Source organism: Pseudochaenichthys georgianus, chromosome 11, assembly GCF_902827115.2.
Source record: "Pseudochaenichthys georgianus chromosome 11, fPseGeo1.2, whole genome shotgun sequence".
Classification (NCBI taxonomy): Eukaryota; Metazoa; Chordata; class Actinopteri; order Perciformes; family Channichthyidae; genus Pseudochaenichthys; species Pseudochaenichthys georgianus.
Genome location: NC_047513.1, coordinates 281636 through 308132, shown reverse-complemented (window position 1 = coordinate 308132; position 26497 = coordinate 281636). Strand labels below are relative to the sequence as shown.

The 26497-nt window shown below is 41.1% G+C and overlaps 1 protein-coding gene across 10 annotated transcripts in view; it reads left to right on the top strand.

Moving 5' to 3' along the window:
- LOC117455228 (protein 4.1-like) overlaps positions 1-26497 on the top strand; it is a 117184-nt gene that overhangs the window by 15202 nt on the left and 75485 nt on the right. For all 10 annotated transcript variants that reach the window (XM_071204768.1, XM_034094644.2, XM_034094639.1 and 7 more), the window contains exons 2-3: positions 21101-21414; positions 25274-25573. In XM_071204768.1, coding sequence (XP_071060869.1) covers positions 21109-21414; positions 25274-25573 — 606 coding nt within the window. In that variant the 5' untranslated portion in view covers positions 21101-21108. The remainder of the gene's footprint in view (positions 1-21100; positions 21415-25273; positions 25574-26497) is intronic.

The window sequence follows — 26497 nt, the reverse complement described above, 5'->3', positions numbered from 1 at the left end:
CTAGTAAATAAAGCCTCAAAGTAAATGTATTGAAGTTAAAAATACAATGTTTCAGTAGAAATAGCACAAATCAAAGTTTATTTATATAGCTCAGTATGACAAAACATGTTTGTCTCAGTGCACTTTACAGATTGACAAACATAGATGACAGTGTTAACAGATGAATAAAGAAAACAATGAAAACACAAGATAGGACTTGAATAACAAATGAAATATATACAAATAAACAAGATACAATAAAAAAAAGACAGTAAAAATAAAATAAACAATAGAAGAAATACAATACAATGTAGGACTCGGGTGGACAAACAGGGACATCTTAAACCAGCTCAAATCATAGGCTTTATTAAAAAGAAAGCTCTTCAACACACTCTTAACATTTTGGTAGCTGAACGCTCCGACTCCTGATCTACTTGAACTCAGCACAGAGAGAAAATACGGTACTCGGGTTAAGTCAAAGTACCTCAAATTTGTACTCCAGTACAGTTCTTAAGTAAATGTATGTACTTAGTAACTTTCCACCACTGGAAATAAGATAAATAACATCACTGTAGATGTCACTAATCCCCATACGCCCAGACAGTGTAGGAATATTATCAGGGCTTTTTCATAAACCTTGAGGGGTTCCAATATGCATCAGAGGTGGAAACAGAAGTGGTCTGTCACTTCCGCACACTTTGTTATGGTGCTGCATCATGGCACACAGGTCAACACAAGATAAAAGCAAGGCAGGCTAAAAAGTTGTATAAGTTTCACAACTCTTTATCATGGAGACACTTTTGTACCTCTGCGTTTCACGTCACAGATGTTGATAAAGTGAGTCCGAGTGTACACAGGAGGCGTTTCAGTTGCTCTTCAGTTGGCCATTCCAACCACATGACTTCTGTTAACATCATGCTGCTGTCTACAGGGCACTGGCCCTCAGCTGTCCTCTGTAAAGCTTCAGGTCTGTTGTTTTCTGTTTCACCTGCTTTAAACACTTGGGCTCTGATCGCCAGGTGGACTTCACTTAATCCAGTTGGTGCATTTCTCTCCAGGGGGGCTCTACCAAAATGTAAGCAAACTTATACACAAACTCAAAACATATGTCATATTACAACTCAGGGCTAGCTCAAAGGCACACAGCACGTGATACAGTCTATTATTTGAGTGTTTTTGTCGGCCTCCTTAGTATGCTTACTGATCCCTATCCTGTACCCTCACTGGACCGCTGTGTTTACTTTCCTAAACATGGCTAGTCGCATAGCACCATCCATGTGGACTCTATTTGTTCATGCTTTTTAGTTGTTTCTGATATGTGCTTTAAGTCACTCACATCTGTCTGGATCCATGCTGGGTCTGGTCTATAGACTGGTCTGATCCTGACGTTTGAAAAGGGAGGCAGGGAAGCTAAATATTGCCCTGGTGTTGCTACAGTTAGCCTTCTTGCTAAACCAGCTCCTTGAAAAAGAGCACGTATACTGCCTCCCTCTGTCCTTAACTCCTGCCGATGTCAGGCTGATCAGGTCCGAGCTATGTTACTCTCAGCTTTCCCTCCGGTGTCCTCCTCTCAAAGGCTGTTTCTTTAAGTGATTAAACATACTTTTCCTTCTCCATATTCGCTATCTAGTTTTTTTCAATTTGGCGTTTATAGCGTTTTGTAAAATAACTCCTCATATGTACCTTGTTCATAAACATTCTTTTTTATATAATGACAATCTAGAATGTGGGAAGAGGTGGGGCGGCGCCCCTATGGGCCGGCCTCCACTGACTTAATCCCATCAGAATGTATTGTTGTACGGCTGCTTTTCAGGAGTTGGTAACGATACGTACTAACCCACGCTGAGTTCATCCCACTGAGTCACAATGTAGGGCTGCTCGATTATGGCAAAAATCCTAATCTCTATTATTTGGGTCAAGAATTGATATCACGATTATTAAAAACGATTTACTTTGAAAACATCCATTTATTGAAAAAAACATTTGAAAATATTGTTTAAAAAAAAACGTTTCCTGTGGTATTGGTATTTTGACTAGCAATTTTGTTAAATTGTTTCGTTTATTAACGCTACAACATAGCGTTTTGTGAGTCGCTTGTCATTGTTGGGTGAAAAGCAAACGGCTGTTTGCTGCGGAGCGCAGCGCGAGCAGGCTCCTGTGAGCGGGAGCACGCTCCTTCACTACAGACTATCGCGTCACCTAACCATTCGCCAAAATGTTTTTAATACCAGCGGTAATCGTCTAAGCGGCGGGCAAAAAACAATCTTCAAATAAAAGAAAGTCAAAGTTAAGGAGTTAAAGGAGAGTGACAGGGAGCATGAGAAGAAGAGGGAGAGAAAGTTTCAGCCAGCTTGATCGATGGAGTTGGCTTCTAGTGGTGCAGTGACGCGTCCTAAAACCATAAAACCCTTTTATAATCTATCGATTAGATTTATGATTCGAAAATTATAAAAGTAGGGTAGACATGTGGAGATTATCCGGCTGAACAGGTTTGTTTTCCACAGACCTTATTTCCAGCTATTTTCCAAAACCCCGTGGAGAAATCCCATTGCTTTTTGTCGAGGGAACCAGCAGCTTACTTCCTGGTTTTAGGACGCGTCACTGGCTGCACATCTCAATATGATGCCAATATAAACAAGGTCTTCTGTCGGCTCTGTACATCAATGCCGACCTATGCTGACAAGTAAGTGAAGAGTAGACAATATAAAGGTATTGGCGAAATGTCCCACCAGTTTAGAATAACGAAGGATCTAATCTAATCTATAGCCATTACATTTCTAACTCCTGATGACAGGAAGGCAGAAAGTGCATTATACAAATAATAATACTCATAATAATAGCTGACATTTTTTAACAATGACCACAATATCATTATTTTAATAAACCAAATATGAACAATTGAGGAAAATGAGGAAGAACTGATTGTCCAAATGTTGTAGTACAAGTAGTAATGTAGTTAGTGTATAATTTACTATTGCAACAAATGTGTTAATTTTCTTCATTATTATTCGATTTTTTTTTGGACGAATGCACCGGGCCAGGGTTACAATGGTGGGGCCAGTGATAATACAATTCCACCGACCCTTAATGTCTACCCCTGCCAAATGGGCCGATTGTTTAAGCCCTTATTACGACCAAATATGTCGTTTGTTCAAGCGCTTAATACGTCCTATAATTACGCTTCAACGTTTTCGCCCTCTAGTGCTCCCGTTGAATGTTAATGTTACAGGTGGTCGTTTATTCACAAATAACCCTCTCTGGAAAATCCTAAATTGTAGGATAGTTTGGCCATTAAAACGCTTTTTGATTAGATTTCTAGTGAGAAGTGTATATTGTACTTTTAGAATCCACGTCCAGTCGATATGTAGGATCTATAGTTTGATAGATATTACGAAGATGATTTGAGGTATGCAACAGCCTCCATGTAAAGTTACGGATTGAAAACAGTATTTCCGGTCTCGACGTTTTCATAATAAAACCAATGATCAAATAATTTAACAGTGATTTCTGCAGTACTCATCCACTAAAAAACATCAGTTTATCCTTGTTAATTATACGACATGTATTGGTTTAAATTGTGTACAATGCTTTTGTGTTTTTCCCATAGCTTTTTCTCTTTCAATTCTGAGAGACACCTTTCTTTTTTCAGAGGTTTTGATAGGCTAAAACATTGATTGTTTTAGCCGCAATGCATTTCGGGATATGGTGTTTATATGATATGAAATCGGAAAAACGTTTTTTTTAAATAAAATAATACTTTATTCCGAGTGTTCTTGCTTTTCTCTTTGGCAGTCATCACATAACGGCATTGTAATACACGGTTCGGCTGCATTACATATTTCAGATCTGCCGTAGTTCTTTATTTATAGAGCCCTGATCAGAAGACCTTTTGACAAACTGTAAGACTGAAACTGTGTTTTCCTTTATCGTTCTGTTTTAATTTCACAATAAAGTTAATAGTCATATTATGTTTGATATTATTATGTTTTATTAACTAGACCACTGATTTTTTAACCCACACCGCCTAGTGGTTAAAGCACGTTATTGAATTTTGTTGTTGAATTGTGTTGTTGAATACGTTTTATTTGATGAAAACATTTAAATATTAAGAGTAGCCTACTTACAAAATTGGGGGAAAGTAAAAGGCATGATAGAAATATAGAGACGCGGTGGACCCGTTCTAATCCAGTTTTGGACAGTCTGCCGTGGTTCCATCCCATTTCAAGTGCTGTTCGAGGCTCGGCGTAACCCTCGGAGCACACTCTCCAATCACAGAGCTTGAGGACTATCACAGGGTTTGTCAAACAGAGCACATGGCGTAGTCCAAACGATAGCTGGGGATTCTGGGTAGTGTAGTGTCTTCTGCCATCCTCGGAAAAAATATTTGTTTCTCCGAATCGAAAGGGAAAAATACAAAAGCATTGCACACAATTTAAACCAATCAATGTTGTGTAATTAACAAGGATAATCTGGTGTTTTTTAGTCGATGAGTAGTGCAGATATCACTGTAAAATCAATCGACAGTAAGAGGAATACTTACTTCCGGGTGTACAATTCTCCGTTATCCAATGGGAATGGACGCTCACATTGCCTTTAAGGGCAGCCGACACAAACGAATGCCGTGCTTCCATGAGCGTCAAATCCCGCCGCAGATGGGAATACATTGCAATCAGTTGAAAGCTATTTGCGTCCCTTTATGAAGCTGAAGGAGCCTAGGAGCGTCACAATTGCACGCCACGGACACTGAACAAACGTCGCTCCTGGACGATTGTGGAGTGAGAGTGTGTTGGCTAACCCTAACCCTAGCCGGACAGGGGATCGTGTCCGTCTCTGTGGCTTCAGGCTTGATCGCCGTTCAAATGACAGTTTTAATGATCTCAATGGGAATGGTTAGAGTTTCATATGCACGCAAATCAAATAAAAATATAAGCCAACAGAATCAACCAAGACAATAAATTAAGTGCAATACTGTCTGAATCCTGACTAGACAGCTTTAGAGCATGTCTTTCACATCAGTTTTTTTTTTTTTTATCACGATAGATACGATATCTCTGAAAAAGCATATCGTGGAGACCTAATATCGTCACGTTGATATATATCGTCATATGGCCCACCCCTAGCTACTGCCATATTTGCAAAATGTGCCTCTGAACCTTGACAAGTGCATGTTTCAGGCTTATCAATGAACAACAGGAGGGGTCACAAACATAAGACCAGCTGTTAAATAAAGCTCTTCTGACCTTAGCTGTATGGGCTCAGAACAGTCTCATAATACACACATGTAGAAGGATTCACACTTGTATTTCATGATCCGCACTTGTGTTTTTCAATGCACACACACATGTGTTCCGTTTCATATACATGTAAATAAAATGTGTATTTTTGATCCTCACATATTTGTTTTCCGTTTAAATCCCCTGAACCTGCAAACACAACCCGCTCTCTGTGCACGGATCGCTGTGCATTCGTGTGTGGGTTTTTTGAGACTCCCCTGACGGTCAGCCGATTCGTACTTGTAATTTGTTCTATCTATAGCCAATCAGATGTCTCCTCAATTCTAAGCCAATCACATGAGCGCGCCCCCACGAGGGTAGATTCCTTGCGTTCATGACGTAGCACTTCATGTACGCATTTTGCGCTGTCCAGAGCTGACAGCTCCATGGAGCCTGCCTGCAGGCGCTAGTCTCAGGACACCTCCACTCTCAGTACAGCGCCACTTTCCGAACAGGAAATGCACGCAAATACAAGCCTTTATATTATCAAGGTACAGCGCCACTTTCCGAACCATTGATGAATGCTTGTGTGCACAAAAACGGCAGGCAAAACCGTTTTAAATGTGTGTTTCCTGTATGGCGAATACAGCTGCTTTATTTATGTCTGTATGAAGTTGTTGTGAGTGTGGAAGGAGCAGCTACACGTTAGCTTAGCCTAATCGATCAGTGCACTACGAAGCCAGTGCTAGACAGTGACCTGTCAACGGGGGGGAAGCCCCGCCGGTCATTATCGGCCGATATTCACTCTTAATAGTTTGATCGGTGCTCTCTATAAAGGCCGATCAGGAGAGCTGGATCTGATCGATATGGACATAAACGGGAGTGAATCTCTGCATGATCACCTGATGCTCCTCCCTCTGTTTAGTGAGCTGACCGGACAGTGCAAAATGCGTACATGAAGCGCTACGTCATGAACGCAATAAATCATACCCTCTTGGGGGTGCGCTCATGTGATTGGCTTAGCATGGAGGAGACATCTGATTGGCTATAGATAGAAAAAATTAGTACGAATCGGCTGACCGTCAGGGGAGACTCACAAAACCCACACACGAATGCACAGCGATCCGTGCACAGAAAGTGGCTTGTGTTTGCAGGTTCAGCGGTTTTAAATGGAAAACAAATATGTGAGTATCAAAAATACATCTGCAAAACCTTTTTCTGTAATTGGATTGTATTTATATGTATATGAAACGGAACACATTTGTGTGTGCATTGAAAAATACAAGTGTGGATCCGGAAATACAAGTTTGAATCCTTCTGTGTGCATGTGTGTATTATGAGACTGTTCTGAGCCCATGTGGGTATATTAATTCACCCATTTATTAATTATATGTTTTACATTTGATAACACCGATGACCCGTCCAATTCCAGTTTTGGAAAGTCTGCCGTGGTTCCATTCCATTTCATAGAGCTGTTTGACGTTCAGCGTAACCTTGTCGCACTGCCACTCCAACATCCAATCACAGAGCTTGATGACTAATCACGGGGTTTGTAAAGCAAGGCGGATGTTGTAGTCCCAAACGATAGCTGGGGATTCTGGGTAGTGTAGTGTCTTCGGAAACTGTAGTGTCTTAACTCCGAAAAAACGATTTCTCTGAATCGAAGGTTAAAAACACAAAAGCATTGTACACAATTTAAACCAATCAATATTGTGTAATTAACAAGGATAAACTGATGTGTTGTAGTGGATGAGTAATGCAGTGTAATCATTTGACAGTGAGGGGAATATATCCGGTTTTATTATGAAAACTTCGAGACCGGAAAAACTGTTTTCACCCATGCTAAGTTTACATGGAAGCTGCGTTATCCTGGCGAGACCTCAAATCATCTTCGTAATAAATATCAAACTATAGATCCTACACATCGACTGGACGTGGATTCTAAGAGTAAAAAATACACTTCTCGCCATAAATCGAATCAAAAAGCATTTTAATGGCCAAACTATTCCACAATTTAGGATTTTCCAGAGAGGGTTATTCGCATAGCCGCGGGAAGTCATTTTGCTCAGGGGGTGCTGCCAAAAGGTGGGGAGGGAGCCGCTTAAAAAAGAAAAGAAAAAAGGCGGTGCCGGCCCGGGCCCGGCTGTCAGCGATACGAGCCACATAAATTGTTTTTTAAAGGCGAGACACGGCAGGCAAAAACATCGTTTTTCAAGTACTGGTCAATTTTGAGATGTTGTGCTATTTTGATTCCATGTTTTCTTTCAGGCTTTTGGAAGGAAGACGTACAAAATACACATTTAAGTGTTTATTTTACTATAGTTTATCTATTTGCGTCTGTAGATTTCTCCTAAATTCACCAAAAGTTAGCATTCTAACGTAACATAAAGTACCGCGACCTCTGTGTGCACCATGTCAACTGAGATATCGTTGGAAAGCTGTGTCTCTGCTGCACAATCTAATCGGATCCAAATATGGTCATTTCCTTTTTATCAGCAACCAATCGTGAAAGTACAAAAGGGTCTTAAACCAAGAAACGAAATCTCATTGGCTGGTGTCAACTTCTGACAACGTGATTCGTTCAGATGTGTCACGTGGTGTGCTAAAACACTTCCTGGTTAGCTTTCCGCTAGAAATTGAAATCTCAAAATAGCAAAAGAACGGCGAAAAAAACGTGAGAAGACGACAACAATTGTCACTTGCACGAAGCAAGGTTATACAAAAAACAAATGACCCCGAACATGAAATACCTTCACGGAGTGCGTCGAGGCGCAAGCTATCATCCAAAGAACAGGAGGGTTTAGCTAGCGCCTCACTGCAATCTATAAAGGTTGTTTTCTCAAAATGAGTTTTTTCTCCTACTCTGAGTCCGAAATGTCCACTTCAGTTGCACTTACATACACCAAACCTTCCAGTTATATTCCTATCAATATTATGAAGGCTTTTACTGAAGGGTTTGTTCATATATCATTCATAGCCTGAATTATATAAGATTGTATACCTAGAAACATGGCGAAAATTGATATTTTAGGGCTGTTGACAGTATTTTCTGATATATGAAGAGATAAAAAGAAATATCCAATATCCCTTCTGTAAAAGCCTTGGATACTAATATGACTACAAAATGAAACGAGAATTTTGAACCTGGCTTTATCCAAAGTTCAGATTTCGGTTCCTGAAAGGTGTTAAAATATGCGCAAATGTAATGAGATAATGGTAATTTGCATATTCAGAAAACTTGTAATACAAGAAACAATTGCCTTATTGTAGGTAATTAACTGGAGAAATTACCCTATTCACCTGGTGTGTCTCGCCTTAACTGTTAATTTGTTTAGCTTTCTAGCCCCTCATCCTAAAATCATGTGTATTTTCTCCATTCCTGTTCATGTGTCTTCTCGCAATTATCACTGGCCTCGTGTATCTCCTGGCCCTCCCGCTGTACTTCTCGGAGACTTCAACCTCCAGACGGGGAAGATAGACGAACTAACATCTCTGTTAACCGCTTTTGCTTTCTCACTGTCTCCGTCCCCACCAACTCATAAAGCTGGCAATGTCCTTGATCTCATATTCTCAAGGAACTGCGCTACTTCTAACCTCTCTGTAAACCCGCTCCACACCTCCGATCACTTCTTCATTTCATTCTCTCTACCCCTTTCCAAACATAACAAACTAATCTCTTCGCATCCTGCACTTGTCCGCCGTAACCTCCGTTATCTCCATCAGAACAACCTTCTGGATCCGCACCAGTCTGGTTTCAAGGCAGGTCACTCCACATAAACTGCCCTCTTTGCTGTCACTGAGGAACTGCACACTGCTAAAGCAGCCTCCCTCTCCTCTGTCATCATCCTGTTGGACCTGTCTGCTGCATTCGACACGGTGAACCATCAGATCCTCCTTCGCACTCTCCAAGAACTTGGAGTATCAGGCTCTGCACTTTCCCTGCTCACCTCATACCTCAAAGACCGCACCTACAGGGTAACTTGGAGAGGGTCCGAGTCCGACCCTTGTCAATTAACTACAGGGGTCCCTCAGGGCTCTGTTCTTGGTCCCCTCCTCTTCTCCCTGTACACAAACTCGCTCGGATCTGTCATTAGCCCGCATGGTTTTTCATACCACTGCTACGCTGACGACACCCAACTAATTCTGTCCTTTCCCCGCTCAGAGACCCAGGTGGTCGCACGCATCTCTTCTTGTTTAGCTGACATCTCTCAGTGGATGTCTGCTCATCATCTCAAGCTCAACCTTGACAAAACTGAAGTGCTTTTCCTTCCGGGAAAAGATTGTCCCACTCTTGACCTGACCATCAACATCGGCACCTCTGTTGTCTCCCCGACCCAGACTGCAAGGAATCTGTGTGTGATCCTGGATAACAAACTGTCCTTCACTGCAAACATCGCTGCTACAACCCGCTGCTGCAGATACACGCTTTTCAACATCAGGAAGATACGTCCCCAGCTGACCCAGAAAGCGACGCAGGTTCTGGTCCAGGCTCTCGTCATCTCACGCCTAGACTACTGCAACTCCCTCCTGGCTGGTCTACCTGCATGTGCCATCCGACCTCTGCAGCTCATCCAGAATGCAGCGGCTTGTCTGGTCTTCAACCTTCCTAAATTTTCCCACACCACTCCGCTCCTCCGCTCCCTCCACTGGCTTCCAGTAACTGCTAGAATTCACTTCAAGACACTGGTACTTGCGTACCATGCTGCGAATGGATCTGGCCCTTCCTACATCCAGGACATGGTTAAACCGTACACCCCAGCGCGTGCACTTCGCTCTGCATCAGCCAAATGACTCGCTGCACCCTCACTGCGAGGGGGACCCAAGTTCCCATCAGCAAAAACACGTGGGTTTGCTATCCTGGCTCCTAAATGGTGGAATGAGCTCCCCATTGACATCAGGACGGCAGAAAGCTTACACACCTTCCGGCGCATACTGAAAACTCATCTCTTTCGACTCCACTTCGAGCAATAGAATGACTAACAAAGAACTGCTAACAGAGCACTTATATACTAATAAAGGACTGGCTTATCTAAAGCCAGTTGAGTAGCACTTGAACTGATTGGCTCTATGAAACCTGATGTACTTATATGATTCTGTTTTCCTCAAGGTTGTGTCTTCCTGGTCGAATGTACTTATTGTAAGTCGCTTTGGATAAAAGCGTCAGCTAAATGCAATGTAATGTAATGTAATGTTAGGCTTAATAAACCATTATAGACCTACATCACTTAGCAACAGCTGCACATGCCCACATGCTAACTATGGGTCTTACAAACCTACATAACTTTACAAATAGTCAGAAAATATTATTTACAATATTAATAAAACTATGAATTCAATTGTAACTGATTGACGAGGCAAAACACTGCACAGCGGCAGCAGCATTAAAGAAAAAATCGTCTTACCTTGTGTTGGGGCTTCACAAAACTCCAAATATAGCCTGGGGTGGCACTAATGAAGACCCTCATTAGAGCAGATACATCCACATTGTCCAAAATGTTACTATGGACATGCATCAAAGCCAGATGTGTCAGTCTCTTCTGTGTCATATTACTCTAGTTGTAGAGGTGGTGGGCTGAGGAGTAGCTGGTGGTCCACTCTTTTTATTGCGTTGTCTGTTTGAGAAAAAAAATCCAAAATCCTTTGTTGCGCCATTCTAGAAAGTCGTCACTCTGCAGTGTGTGTGTTGCGTCAATTACGTCACTCTCCTACGACCTAGATGACTCGGATTTTATTTATTTGGAAAATTCAAGCCACCTGACTGATAAAAATATATGATATGCTACTGTATACAGCTAATTTTATTTTAAGTAAAATCATAACTATTTTATGCAGTTTAATCATTTTTATTTAGGTGGTCACTCAGTTTTTCAAATGTACACCACTCGCCAACAGGGGGTGCTGCAGCACCCCTACTTCCCGCGGCTATGGTTATTCGTGAATAAACGTCCCTCCGGAGCGTTTGCAATGAATGGGCCGGGAGCATGTTGTTTCTTACACGACCACTAGATCACCTCTAGTGGTCGTGTAAGAAACAACATACACTTTAAAACGTACCTCTGGGTCATAATAAGGGCTTGAACAATCGGCCTATATGGTCGTTTTTTGTAGGAGGACATGCTGGAATATGCTCCCAGTGCACACACTATTTTCCCCATGGTTGCCAAGATCAATTCACTGTAATTTGAGTTTAAATGATATATATTAGTTGTACTGATAAATGTGCTGGTATTTATATTTTATACATCTGTGCTTTGATATTTTTTATAATTGTCAGTGTGATTGACACAAAGAAACAACTATAGGTGTTGGTTGAGTACCATAAGAATGTAGCTATGGAATATAGCATATTTTCTCTCTTTGAGATTTATGTTTTTTTTTGCATACATATTTCAAACCTAGTATGTTGTAGTTAATGATTTGTTCCAAGCATCAGTCCAAACATAATAAGCAAGCCTTGTACTTACAGTATCACTTTTACTACCATTGGTCCCACCTGCATACATTTGTAATGCAGTTCAGATGAATAGTTAAACGCAGTTTCCCATTCCATGGCACAGCAATATAATAGTCCAATTTAATGTCTGGAAATATTATATTATAGGACATAGGACAATTTGGTAATCAAAACTGTTAGGATTTTATGCTAGAGATATACAGCTCATTATTATTTTTATTCCCACCATGGTGGAGAAAGCATGGTTTTATTCCAGCTTGTTTCACTTTAAGCTTTAAAAAGGAGGAGGTGTTTATCTGGCCTGAAAAGCTGCAGACTCTGGAGATCTGTGGGACACCTGCTACAAACTGCTGCTCAGACACTCCAGCATGGGAACATGAACTTCCTGTTTGTTTGTTTGGCTCTCATTACACACAGTACACCTGAAGCTCTGCTCTGCCCCGTCAGCATCCACTCAGAGTCTGGAGCTGCATGTGGGGCAGAGCTGTGGTTCCCTCCACCCTCAGTCTGCCCGCAGACATATTGAGTTGGGTCGTGTGCCATGAACATATTTTAGTCTGTGTGGCTTTCAAAATACTGTAGAGTATTGAGTCTGTGAAACTCAACCCCAATTCATCTTTCAGATTACATGTAACGGGATTCCATAATCAGGATACAAAAAAGGTAACTGTGCCCTTTGAGTAACAAAAGATGTAATCGCATGTATTTTACATTTCTGAAAATAGTTGATTACCATCAGGATTACAATGTTACTAAAACTACAGTATAGAGCATCTACAGTAGTGTTTGTTGTAAAGGATCAGAAGTTCTCTCTTCTCTGTAAGCTGTACTGTTCTGTAGGCTATACGTCTACTGCCTGAATCTGCTTCATGGTTTCCACTTTCTTAGCTTCTTTTGTTCTGTTTTTAATTCAGCAGGTGTTCAGCAAAATAGTGTGTGTGAGCTTAACTGTGTGTTAAACTGAAACGGAGCATTTTCTGTCACCTGGTTTGATTCCTGCTTTTTGAAACTGTAGGATGTGCTCATGAGTTTCATTGTTGGTGTCCAGGCTGCTGTCTGAATCTGCTGAGTGAAAGGCAGCTTTTCCTATCAATGAAATCTCTGAGCAGAGGACACATTTTTGAATTACCAATACAATTGAGAAGCACCTTATTGAACTTTCATCAGAGCCGCTTTTGAAATGGGTCACTCAGCTACAACCGTAAAATACTGCATGTAAACTGAGTCATCAGTATGAACAGTCTGATAATCATTCTAATATTAGTTTAGCCTCTTACTTTTTTGTTTTGGAAAGTACTGTACTAAACACAAATTTGAGCTACTTGGACTTTACTCAAGTATTTTGTTTCTGTGCCACTTTTGGGTAGTGGGAAGACATATTTAATTTAATTTAATTAATTGGTAGCAGTTTGGCTCATTGTATTCACATTATTTGCATAAGAAACCTTTCACAGTTCCAATTCCTCAAATGTGAAAATGTTGTGTTTTTCCTTTTGAATATTTCAATTTATTTTTAATTACTTGCAGTACTTTTGCTAGCAATGGAGTATTTAACATTTTAAATTACATTTGTAATGTGTTAAAAGCTCTCATATCGCCACATATATTTGGTGTGATTAGGTGATTACATAACAACTGAAGAGTATGTTTGTTGGGTGTGTGATGCCAATAAGTGTAGGTATTATAGTATGATGACAAATGGAGAGATGGAGTGCATGTTTGATGAGGGTGGTGCAGGCAAAAAGTTATTTTGTGTCTTAAGTTCCATGTTCATGAGGTTAGTTTTCTTGGCCATGATTAGGGTAAGGGAAAGTATTTTATTGGATGTCTTGTTTAGATTTATGTTGGAAATCTCTCCAAGAAAGCAGAGGTTGGGGGAGGGGTGGTCAAATGTTTGCTAAATGTGATGAGTATGAGTGATGTGTATAAAATCCTCCCCCGATAAATTACACCAAAGCATATTGTTTTAGTTTTCCAAATAAAAAATCCCAATTTACCTGATCAAAAGCTTTTTCTGGTTGTCGTGAGACTAAGCTGTTGCTGAGTTTGTGTGAGATTTGTAATATTACAAATATTGTAATATTCACTCTCTGCCGATCGATCGGTGCTCTCTATAAATGCCGATCAGGAGAGCCGATCACATGACCTAAAATACATGACACTTTTCTCTGTGCGCGGCAAAACAAACTCGCCAAAATGGCTTCACCAGTCTGGCAGTATTTTAAGGTATCCGAAAAATACATGGATGTATAATAAGAACTGGATACAGCGTGGGAGGCGGGGCCTCATTCATTCTATGAGAGTTGCTCATTGGCGCATGAAGATAAAATGGCCCAACTTTTGAAAGAGCGAAACGTAACAGATTACCCGTCATGCCTGAGAAGTACCCGTATATGTACTCATAGATTATGCGCAACTTTAACCACGCCCACCAAAAGGCTCGTTCACATCAAGCGCGTCAATTTGTACACGTAACAGCACCTGCACATTCATGACAGCATGGTACTGGATTGTTATGATGGATTTTGACATTAACTAGGCGGCCGCGGCAGTTAGCAGCTAGCGGCTAGCTAGTAATTATGCTAATGTACACATACATCGTTATGTACTTTTTAGGGCAGTCAGTCGATTAAAATAGTTAATCGCGATTAATCGCAAATTAATCGCAAATGTTTTATCTGTTCTAAATGTACCTTAGAGGAATATTTTTCAAGTTTTTAATACTCTTATCAACATATGAGTGGACAAATATGCGTTATGCTAATGTTTATTATCATTTGAACAATGACAAATATTCTCATGAATATTAAACACAACAACCTCTGAACATTACAAATATTCACCTCAATTCCACCTGGAACCTCTCATACAATACTGTGTGTGTGTGTGTGTGTGTGTGTGTGTGTGTGTGTGTGTGTGTGTGTGTGTGTGTGTGTGTGTGTGTGTGTGTGTGTGTGTGTGTGTGTGTGTGTGTGTGTGTGTGTGTGTGTGTGTGTGTGTGTGTGTGTGTGTGTGTGTGTGTGTGTGTGTGTGTGTGTGTGTGTGTGTGTGTGTGTGTGTGTGTGTGTGTGTGTGTGTGTGTTCGTTGGAGCTATGTGCAACTCAAGGCATATGCTCGAACGGGAGCTGCCTGGACGCTGCAATCATGTTGCGCACACTATCCGTGCTGAGTGTGCTGACTTCTCGTACAATGTCCCACTGTCTGGCTTCCTGCATAAACTCAAGTGCTCGGCGCAGTTGTCGGCGAAATGTCGCTCCTCTGTTTTCATTTAAACAGCTCCTTATATCCGTTAGCGCAGCTATCTAGCAGCAGATGCTAACAACAACAATACACGTAAGGTCTCTCTCTCGCTCGAGCCACACATACACACCCTCCCGGTCCTCCAGATGGCCAGTCGGTGCCTGCCGGTGAGCGTGGAAGTGTGGTCTGCCACAAGCAGGCAGCAGGAGCGGGGCTGTCAGCATCAGCTTGTCGATGGTATTTTAAACTCGATGCGCTCTGAAACTACGGGGCGGCCGTGGAAAAAAAATACACATGCGTTAATCGCGTTAAACTAATTAGTGGCGTTAATTTTTTTTTGCGTTAACTTGACAGCCCTAGTACTTTTATATTACGCTGATAACGATATCTAGTGATATCCAATAGCTTCATTTAGCATGATACTTTTGTGGGTTGTTCATGAAACCACTTGGTAATATATACAAATATCTGTATTTTGAGTTATGATCAATTGTGATTGAAATCTAAAATGTAAATCTGATGATGGATTACTGTGGTGGAGTTAAAATAACAATAGCCTATTTCTCTTTGAAATGTGATGGAGTAAAAGGATAGTAACTGTGATTATTCATGTTAAGTACCCCACAAGTAACTAAAACGTATAATACTTGAAGGAAAGGTGTAAAATGTTTCCATAAATACCAATATTACACACTACAACACAGACTATTGGCGCATTTCCACTACAGGGCCTCGCTCTGCCTCGCTCGGTATGGCTAGGCCTCGTTAGGCCTTGTTAGGACTGGCTCACTTTATGCTGCATTTCCATTACAGTTTAGTAGCTGGGGCAGTTACTATAGTAACGCAGTGTAGGCGGCGCCGTGACGGCATCTTCAACCAGAACCACAGAAAAACAACATCAGCCGTTAGCTGTTAGCACTCAAGCTCACAGCTCCTCATATCTGTTCAGAAACTAGACAAAAGTTAAACAAGTACAAACCACAGACTGCCTGTGTCATGGCGAATACTGTCGCTGGTTTATTTATGTCTGTAGGCCGTTGGTGTGAGAGTGGACGGTCGGAGCATATACTGCGTTAGCTTAGCCGATCTCCATTTAGAAAACACGCATTTTAAAAGGTTGTTCGCCTGCCGTCTGTCTGCAGACTTGTCAAAGCATTAATTCATGGTTTTTACTAACCGGTATCAGTATGTTGTTACTTCGGCATCATTTAGAAACGTGTATTACAATTAAAATATGTTCATTTTGTTTTAGTTGTTGCCCCCTTGCCAGCGATTCTCTCTTTAGTTTAGCATACTCAGCCTGACTCAGCCTGGTTGTTGGCCCGGAAAGAACCTCGATTTTATGGGGCCAGAAACACTGTGAAATAGTACCTGCTAGCCAGAACCACGCCAAAGTGGAAACGCAATCAAAAACAGGCCGGCCACGGCACGCTTAAAGCGTAGTGGAAATGCGCCATTAAACACCCCTTGTTGTTAAATACCAACCATGTGCAATATATTTTTAATTACATTTTCGTAGAGCTTTGAGTTTTTCAGCTGAATAAATATTATAACTCTAGATGGTTTTGTTCAGCATTGCCAGCTTCACTGTTGAGCTTTATGTTGTGCCCAGCATTCTCCTGTCCTGTCTTGTTCATTTGTGTGTATAAATATACAACACACAGGCTATATACACATATACATATATATATATATTTATATATATATGTATACATATACAATTATAATTAATACAATTAATACAACTGTTAATTTGTTTAGAGCTTTGACACATCCATCTTTATTTATATATGCATAAGTATGACGACTTCCTCGGGTGATATCATATGGTATAGCGAATAAATCAAACTGGGTCAAAACGTGTTGTGCCCACATGCAAAGGTTGTACGCACTGGCTTATCCCTGCGTGGTATTATATAGTAATAGCAAACAGCTACGTTCAACTCCTTTTAATGGTAGGCTATATTGCAAGTGCAATAAGAAGCTACAGGGACGTTAATCTATGTCGGTAATATTAACTTTGTTTAATACAAGATTTACGGTACAAGATTTACATCATACAGCCCATGTAGTATAATATTTGACAAATTATGAATTACAGCAAACATGTGCAATATATCTATTACAGCTCCGTGGGCTGGCAGTAAGGCGATAGGGCCCATTCTTATTGTGCATCCATGCGTAAAGGTAAAACTCATGTAGTACTGAACACGTCACATGAACGTGCCGGGTGGCGCGGTCCCGTGAGTTAGATCCTTGGATGCACTCTCTGGGAAAAAGTGTTTCTGGGTCCTCAACGAATATTTTCCTCAGAGTCCGGCGCACTTCCTGGGGGCTTGGAAAAAGACAGTAAAATAGCGGTATGCAACGTGTGTGAAGCAGAAATCCTGCAGCTCCAAAACACACACTAACGGCCCGTCCACACAGCAGCGTGCGTTGGGGGGGGGGGGGCTGAAACTCGACCAACAACCCATCACATGAATCTCCCACCCCGGACACACAAGCACGCGGTTTGATGGGCTAGAGCTTGTACTGGCATTTGATTCGATTGGCTGACGCTTCCGCCGAAGCTTCAAAAGTTGAACATTGCTCAACTTTCGTCGGGATATATATTTTTTAAATCCTCTGGAGCAGAGAGAGGAGCTGTGGATTATTGTTATTGATGACTGCATCAGTGTTTCTTAGGGTCAAAAACACTAAACTCACAACTTAAAATGTAAGCATTTAGTTTATCTAATAAAAGAGCACATGTTCAATGTGAAAAGTGACTGTAGATATAGATTAGTTGCAATTTGGTGCTATATATTAAAAAAAAAAATGATACACCTTACATTTCAGGGGGGGCTCCGTTGGCGGGGCGCAGCGCCCCTCCAAGACAATGGTAGGGGAAACACTGGAAGCGCCAGTGAATGAGCCCCATTAACTGCGTTTAAACATCACTTTAAATGGAAGATCCCCATAGCCCCCACCCACTCGATCGGATCGGTATCGGCCGATACTGATTCCGGCGATTGGAAATCGGCCCCGACATTGGCGATCGGAGCATCCCTACTTATTGGATAAGTGTCTTCCTTTAATGAAGCCTGTTTGGTCTGATTCAGTGTTTCTCAAACTTTTTCGTACCAAGGACCACTTAACCAATAAAAAAACACTCGCGGACCACCTAACTCCACAAATATCCAAAAACACAGCGTTTTTCTAGAACAGATTAGAAATCGCCTGAAAATGGTATAAACAGGCGGCTACATGTGTGACGAAGGTGTTGCACTGGGCTATATTATGCAATCGAAGGTGAAACTTAACCTCGCTCCATTGCGGAGATATTCCCGCGAGAGTGCGGAAAACTTTTATTACATTAACATTTATTCATTTATTTCAAATGTGAAATGTTACCAATATACTCACGGACCACTAGGGGGCGCTCACGGACCACCAGTGGTCCACGGACCACACTTTAAGAAGCACTGGTCTGATTGTATAAAAAATCAGATCACTGTTTCGATTGATGTAAGGGCTTTGTATATTCTTTTTTTATTTGTGTTGATAAGAGATAAGGGCGAAAGCTTGGTTTGCGAGACGGCATTAACCCAAAGACACTGATGAAGGGTTGACAGCCAGACGAGAGGATGTGTGTTTTTGTCACACAGATTATAATTCCAGCATTCCAATTGGGGCAGGCAGTGGCGTAGCCAGGAATTATTGTGTGGGTGGGCCTGGAGAAAGGTAGGTAGGCCAGGGGGATACTTAGTAAGGTAGGGTATGAGCTGAAACTTCATTAATGATTTTATTTATTTTTTAATGCACTAATTAAACATAAGCATAAGCCTAAACTAGCAGTGAAAACAAAAACATAGGCACGGCGGCCTCAGAATGTGTGTAAAACTGACATCCACATGACTGGCTTGGAGGCCACAGGTTGTTTATCCTTGACAGTCGCACTGAGACACACTGAGAGTCTTTTCATATTCAGCAAATGTGTACACGCTTCACTGCAGACCTCAAGAAGAAATAAGACTTTCATTCACTCACGGCAAAACTTACAGTACTTTACTTACTAATTTACTCACGGTAAAAGAATGCACTCCCTATTCCATTGTCATGAAGGTGGAATCTAACTATATCCAGAATACATTTTATTGGATCCAGGCTAGAAACATGTTTATTTCTGCTGTAAAGTTGGGCATTTTAACATGGAGGTCTATGGAAATTGCTCCTTTCTGCATCCATCCCCTGTCGGCCACGAGATGAACTGCAGTTTGTGGCACTTCCTTCTGGGCTTGTCACGAACGTCAAAATCGCTATGACGCGCTGATTGGCTGTGGGTGGGCCAGACATGCATGTGGGCCCAGGTTTTTTTGACACTCCAGACATTCTGATGTATTGAACAAAGTGTGGAAATCTTTTCAGCTTGTTTTAAACTCAGATATATTAGTTTTACGTAAAATACCAAACACAATTGACTTTGAGCTGAGAGAACATAAAATGCTGACTCATTTCCGGGTTTTGAGATTCATTCGTGCACCACTTTATTAGTACCAAATATAAGTTATACGGCAGTTATTTTTGGCAATAGAGTGATAAAGCATGTGTGAAATAACTCAGGATGAAGGCAATTGTACTCAGTGTTCGAATTACCCATTTGTTTTTTTATAAATGTGCACTCTGTCTGATTTTTCTGTTAGCGGCAGGGAGATCAATATACTTTTTGCCTCTTTGCAAATCTCACATCCACATTTTTTATGAGAAGCAATGGATACCTTTCATTCCACTCACTCCATATTTTCCTCTCCCTCGGTGAGGAGCTGTCTAACTCGACCCTAACGCCGCTTACAGCCGGCCGACTAAAAGTTGTTCCGTTCACGTTGTCATTTTCAGACTCCTTTCTTTGCTTGTGAATCCAAAAGCTGCGAGGCTTGGCTGTTTTCGTTTCGCCATATTTTTTATTACAAAGCCAGAGTTAAAAAAATATCAATGTGAACATTTCAAATACCGCGCCGGCATTCCCGCCGTAACCATAGCAACGTAGGAAGCGTAAAGAATGCAGCGCCGCCACGTACAGATGGCAACACCCAGAAATATTTACAAATATCAAACAAATATTCAGAAACTGTAATGAACCATAACCATTATTTATTTACAGAACATCAACATTTCTAATCTGTGCGACACAAATATGCACGATTTTTTTGGGCTCCCCCTATTTATCTCAAAGTCGGCCTTCAGGGGATCTGCCCCCTCTTTAGGGGAGCCAAGCTCCCCCTGGTTCCCCCCCATTTCGAACACTGATTGTACTCTTTTTACTCAGTATCTTATTACTATATTTATATTTTCTTTTTCAATATGGCATTTTTTTGTAACACAAGCCCTGCTGCAATCATGTTTGGCTGTTTGAAAGATCCTGCAGGTGGCTCTGTATTAAACAGAGAGGATTGTGAGGTCCAGTCAGTAAGGGACTGTCTGATTGGCTGCCTGCAGGGGGGCTCCAGCTGATTGAAAATGTTTTGCTCGATACTGAGGAACCAAAGTCCCTCTCCACCATTAAGGTCTTCCTTTACCTCCGAACTTCACTGCAAAATAATATCCGTGCAGTGTTTTATGCATTAATCTTCTGAAGGGGGTTGTCGCTTTTAATCTCAGTACCTCATTTTCAGTAGCCGAAATGAAGTACTTGATACTATACCAGTTTAATTGTACATGTTTCTTGAAACCAATTTAGTTCAACATAACAAAACAAAGTAGTACATCCCATGTGCTTCAACATACCCTCCTGTATGACAGTTTGCATACTGTGTTCTGTTCAACAGGTCATAACTCTACCTATTATATCAATATATACTTTTTTTTACTAACCCGGGGGAGTGTGGGAGAAAAACTCCCTCTGGAGGACACACAGGGATTGTAGCCTTTTTAAATGCATAAAAACCTATTGAACACACTACAGGAAAGGGACCCCCTCCCATAAAATGTATAGGGCCTCTTTAAATGTATTATTAGAGGCTTGAAAAGCAAGAGGCTGAAGCCCCCTAAACATATTCCTGGTTCCTTCTATCCATGTGTAGAGTGTCTTAAAAAAAGTAACCTAAATTAAACCCAAGAAACGTTTTCTGAAATTTGACACCATGTTAAAAATATTCCAGACTTTAATTTGACCTTGTTTTCACCTTGGATTGACATGATCATGATTTAAATTGATCTTGTCCTCTATCTCCACAGCTGTTGCCATGACAACAGACGAGGCAGAGAGTCACCAGAAGAAGCCGAGGCAGCAGGAGGAAGCCGGGCAGGAAGCAGGGTCTCCCCCCCCGGAGGAGGAGCAGCTCCGGCCTCGCAACCGCAACTCTGCCGGCCGCGGCCTCTCCCGCCTCTTCTCCTCCATCCTGAAGAGGCGCTCGCAGTGTGAGAGTGAGGCGGGAGAGAAGGAGGACAAGGAGGAGAAGGAAGCCAAAGCCCCCATCGCTGACCCCGAGCCTGAGCTGAGGACGGAGGGGGCCCCGGACCGCCACTCCATGAGCAGCGCCGATGCTCAGGTCAGCTGCACACACACACCTGTGTTTGATCACTGACACTGACTGGTATTATTTACACACTGATGACTTTAATTCTTTTACATTGTATTTTTTAATCCCACATCTTCAGCATTTTGTGTACTCGTGCGGAACTCCCACACATTGTGAAAGAGCTACGAGACAAATGCATAGTCTGATAGATGGATAAATAAATAGATATATGATCCAAAGTTGCTAAATTGTTTAATCGAAGCAGCATTTTGACAGTCAATTTACAAGAATTACAAAATGTCTTTAAAAAATAGAATAAGAATACAAATAAAATAAAGATAAAGATTATAAATTAAAAAAATAATATACATATTCTCAGTAAAAAATACATATATTCAGAGAAGTATCTCTATTTAATTTTCAGAATAAATTAGAATACTCTCTAATATACCAATCTACTAAACCTATATACATAGTGTACTATATACATAACGGTTTTTTAAATATACAGTATAGTAGAAGTAGTAGTATTACAGTATGTGAAAATTGTTAATGCTTATAGAGGGGAGAACCTGAACACACTATGCAGCAGTGAGTTCTGTTGCAGGAATCAGGAAGCCCGTCAATTAGTTTTGGTTACATACCTAAAATAACATCTGTGCTTAAGACAAGCTGAAGAGATTTTAATGTTTTGTTCGATGACATAAAATATGTCAGTAAATATCCCACTGATGAATGTCTGAAAGTTCAATGTGTCATGAAAATAGTGGTTGCCAACAAGTGGCTAAATGAGACTAAACGACCAAACACAAGTTATGTGACCGTGATGTAGTTTGTTTTTTCCTTAATCTAAACATTTTTAACTTGTAATGATTGCATTTACGCTTCCGAATCATAAAAAGGTGTTAATTCAGCCTACAAAAATACATTTTCACTTCACCACTATTACTGGGAACGCATGGTTTGTTGCAGGACTCTCTGACAGTCCAGGTGGCGTATAAGCAAACAATCTGTGAAGAAGATAGAAGTGTTGATGAAATAACTCCAAACCCAATACCGCTCCTCGACGCAGAGAAGGAACTGTAAATAACTGTAAGCTCATATCAAATATTCATAGACTTTAACACCTCCACACACTCCCTGTGAAGAAGGGAGTCAACCAATGGGATTCTTCTGGCAACAAATGAATAACTCCAATGTAGAATTTTAAGTTCTCCTATTTCAGCATTTGAAAACTGCTTTTTAAGATTCTTGAGACATATGAATCACACTAATACATTAGAACTATTTGCATTTATTAGTATTCTGTGGCTGCATATTTGTATTGATAATGAGATAATGTCCTGTTCCCCAGACCTGTGTGTTTAAATGAGACCCGTCTAAAGAGATGATAAGAGATGGATTACAACTAGAGATGATCCGATCACGTGATCGGGGATCGGAGCCGATCACGTGATTTTCAAAAGATCGGAATCAGGAGAAAAAAAATCGGGGATCGGGAACTTTTTTTTTTTTTTTTATAAAATATTTTTATTATTTTATTTAATGTTACAAAACAAAAATGACCATGTTCACGTCTTAAAGTCATCCTGAGGACTTAAAATTACACAACATCATGTATGTGTTGCTTTCTTTGGGCTTGTTTTCAGACCTGGTTGCTTATTTCTCTCAAATCTGGCAATAGAGTGGGCGCAGTGTCTAATAGTAGCAGTAAGCTAACGAGAGGCTACGTTCAGCTGGTGACTCGGGAGTCGGGACAGAGAAAATGTCAGGAGTTTGGAAGTATTATAAAATTGAAAGCGAAGGCAGTGTAACAGCCAGATGCGATGTTTGCAAGGCGGAGGTTCCGCGTGGTGGAAAGAACAGAGCTACGTTCAACACGACCAATCTAATACGCCACCTGAGAAAGGGTGTCCGCGGGGTCTTAAAAAGTATTAAAAGTTGATAAATCAATTTAGCGAAAATTAAGGCTATTAAAAAGTATTAAACGGCATTTTCCAAGGTATTAAGAAGGTCCACAGCAACGACAACATGAAACACCCTTTAATTTACTGAAACAACATGTCGGGAAACCCCCTCAAGGTGGCCCCATGCATAGCGTGCCATAAAATGCTGCTTCTTATTTTAAGTTTCGTTGCCTTGCTCCGCTCTGTGGGGGGGGGGGGTTTATCTGCTGGTGGACTACCTGAGAGATATACAGCAGGAGAACACGCCGTCCACCGCGGAGAATAAACAGAAGGGCAACCATGCTCCGGGGTCTTCTTCTCTGCTTTTCGTGTATTTTGTGGCGGCAGCAGCGCCACTTACAGGCCTGGCATATGTACTACAGCGTTTCCAGCATTTCCAGCGGTCTAGTGTGAACGGACACGTTAATGAATCGAATGCGTGTGAACGGAAGACTTTTTTGCGTATGTGTTTTACTGTATGTGTCCTCGTGGGGCCGGGGTCTAAGCCAAACTATATCCGGTCACAGAGATCTGCTATTTTAAAGTAAGGTCAACACATATATATATATATATATATATATATATATATACAGTCTATGGTCAACACATATCGACCCTAAATATAGTCTATATTAAGAATGAGAAAAGTCTTAACGTATATATCGTTTTTTGTAAACATATGACAAATGTGTGAGGGTGATGACGTCAGAGCATCGTCCTCTGTGCCGGGCTTAGCCCCGGACAGCCCCAGCCCAATTTAACCCCTGGGTATTTGTGAGGGAGCTCTATATGGCATTACCCCGCTGAAGCTCATGAAGTTTAATATATTTCATCGTTCAAAGTTTTGTCAATTGTTTTGTTTATTGGTCAAATACTGGTTTCTACTGGTTTCTGATGGTTTCTGAGGAGTTCTACTGGAATGAAAGAGCACAGAGTACAGAAGCAACAAAGCAGCATACTGCATTAAACCTGACCTTCACAGAGAGGTTGAAGTTCATGTGGAGAGGAGGCTTCAGTAGTCTGTCTGCACTCTGTTTAGTTGTGCTATCTTACAATCAATATAGTAAATGTGAGGTAAAGTGTGTCGCCAATGTAACCGAAGTTGCGATGAGGTCTTAAAATGTATGGAAAGGGTCTTAAAAAAGGTCTTAAAAGGTATTAAATTTGACTTCAGGATTCCTGCATATACCCTGAGAGAAACAAACATCAACAGTCAACAACATGACGAGTACACAGCGGCCACTCAGGTAACGGCACTGAAACAACCGACACTTTCAGAGACTTTCAAAAGGAAAGAGAAACTGCCCCAGAACAGTGAAAAGGCCAAACAAATAACAGCCAAGATAGCTGAACTCATCGCGTTGGATGACCAGCCGTTATCTGTTACCTTGTTTTTCTCTTAATGCATTGCATAAAGATCGGATCGGGAAAAATCGGTATCGGCAGATTGTCAAAATCAAATGATCGCAATCGGATCGGGAGCAAAAAAAGGTGATCGGGACATCCCTAATTACAACCATGGAAGGTGGTGCGTTAGTAATCGGACACTTCAGCGTCACTACGTCAGTGAGCTGTCTGTAACAGTCTCTACAGGGTCTGTTGCCCATGGTAACAGCAGCTGAAATTACAAGGAAATTAAGCATCATGTGTTGTGCTGTTGTAGCGTTTATCTGATTCCTGCTCTGTGTGTGTGAGCTTCCCATCCACTGCATCCCCACACAACGAAGTAAGGGTTAAGGCTCTAAAAAAAAATCATTATTCATTTAATAAAAGTGGTATTTTCAAAATGTGACAACATTTATGGATGAAATATAGGTATCCGTTGAAGAATTTATCATACAGCGAGATGCTAGACATTGCCATTAAGGCCCACAGTTTACCTTGCTTGTTGTCTTTAGTAAAACACTCATTATCAACAGAGTGTACCCTGTACTGTCTGTCAGGCTGCCCAGGTAGAGAAGAAAGAGGCCGAGGAGGAAGAGGGTGGAAAGGACAAAGAGAACAACGAGGAGAAAGAAGAGGAGGCTGCGCTGGAGACGGAGGAGAAGGAGGAGACGGAGGAGAAGGAGAAGACGGAGGAGAAAGAGGAGCAGGAGTGTGGGCCTGAAGGAGGCAGTAAGAAAGACGAGGAGGAGAAGACCGCCGAAGAGCATGCCGAAGCTGCCAAAGCTCCTCACAGACCCAGGACCATGCAGATCAAAGTCAACCTGCTGGACGACGCTCTGTACGAGTGTGAGCTGGACGTAAGAGCATCGTTTTATTCTATCAGACTACATTTCATCTGCCAAAATGATTGAATTGTGTGCAGCCACATGCTTTTGATGAAAGTATTCGGGCTTTAGTCTAGTTGCCAGCTCATAGAGTCCTGTTGTGAACCTGTAAATGTGGAGTAACATGAAGTTTTATGTTAGAAATATGTAGTAGGGTCTCTCTCCAGCACATAGAAACTGCCGGATGCTGGCTTGCATATGTTGGGCAATTTGCACAATTGGTATAAGTTGCATTACTGACCATTATAGCATATGCAGACAAAAGTTTAAAAAATGCTTTGCTGATTTGGACAGTTTTGGAGGTTATTGACAATTTAAGAACACAAAAGGCAGTTTTAACCAGAAAGTGGCCATGTTTGTATTTTGGGTCCATTTTAAAGTTTTAGTCGACTCAAAACTCCAAAAAATGTTACTGTAAAATGTCAGAAACGGATTCAACATCCTCAATATACCTAAAAAACCACACCAAAATTGTCCAACTCGGTCAAGCCATTTTTAAACAATTGTCTGCGTATGCTAATTAATGCAACTTATGCTATTTGTGCAAATTGCCAAACATGTGAGTTAGCATCCGGCAGTCTATATGTGCTGGGGACCCCTACTATACATTTCTAACAAAAAAAGTAGACTAATTACCAAGTTTTATCAAGTAAGACAAAGTTACAAACATTAAAACGTAAAAAAATACAAAGGTTATAGAGCAGTAGTTGTTACACCAGGTTTACTTTTATTCAACCTCGGCTCCTTTGAGACAACATTTAGTTTGATAGAGTTGGATAAACGAAAGAGATGTGAAAGCCTCACATGGTTGGAGGCAGACATTTCAGACCAAAACTGTCTGCATGGTGCACACCACCAGAGGGATGGGAGAGAATGTTAGTTTGAAGAGTTTCTAAG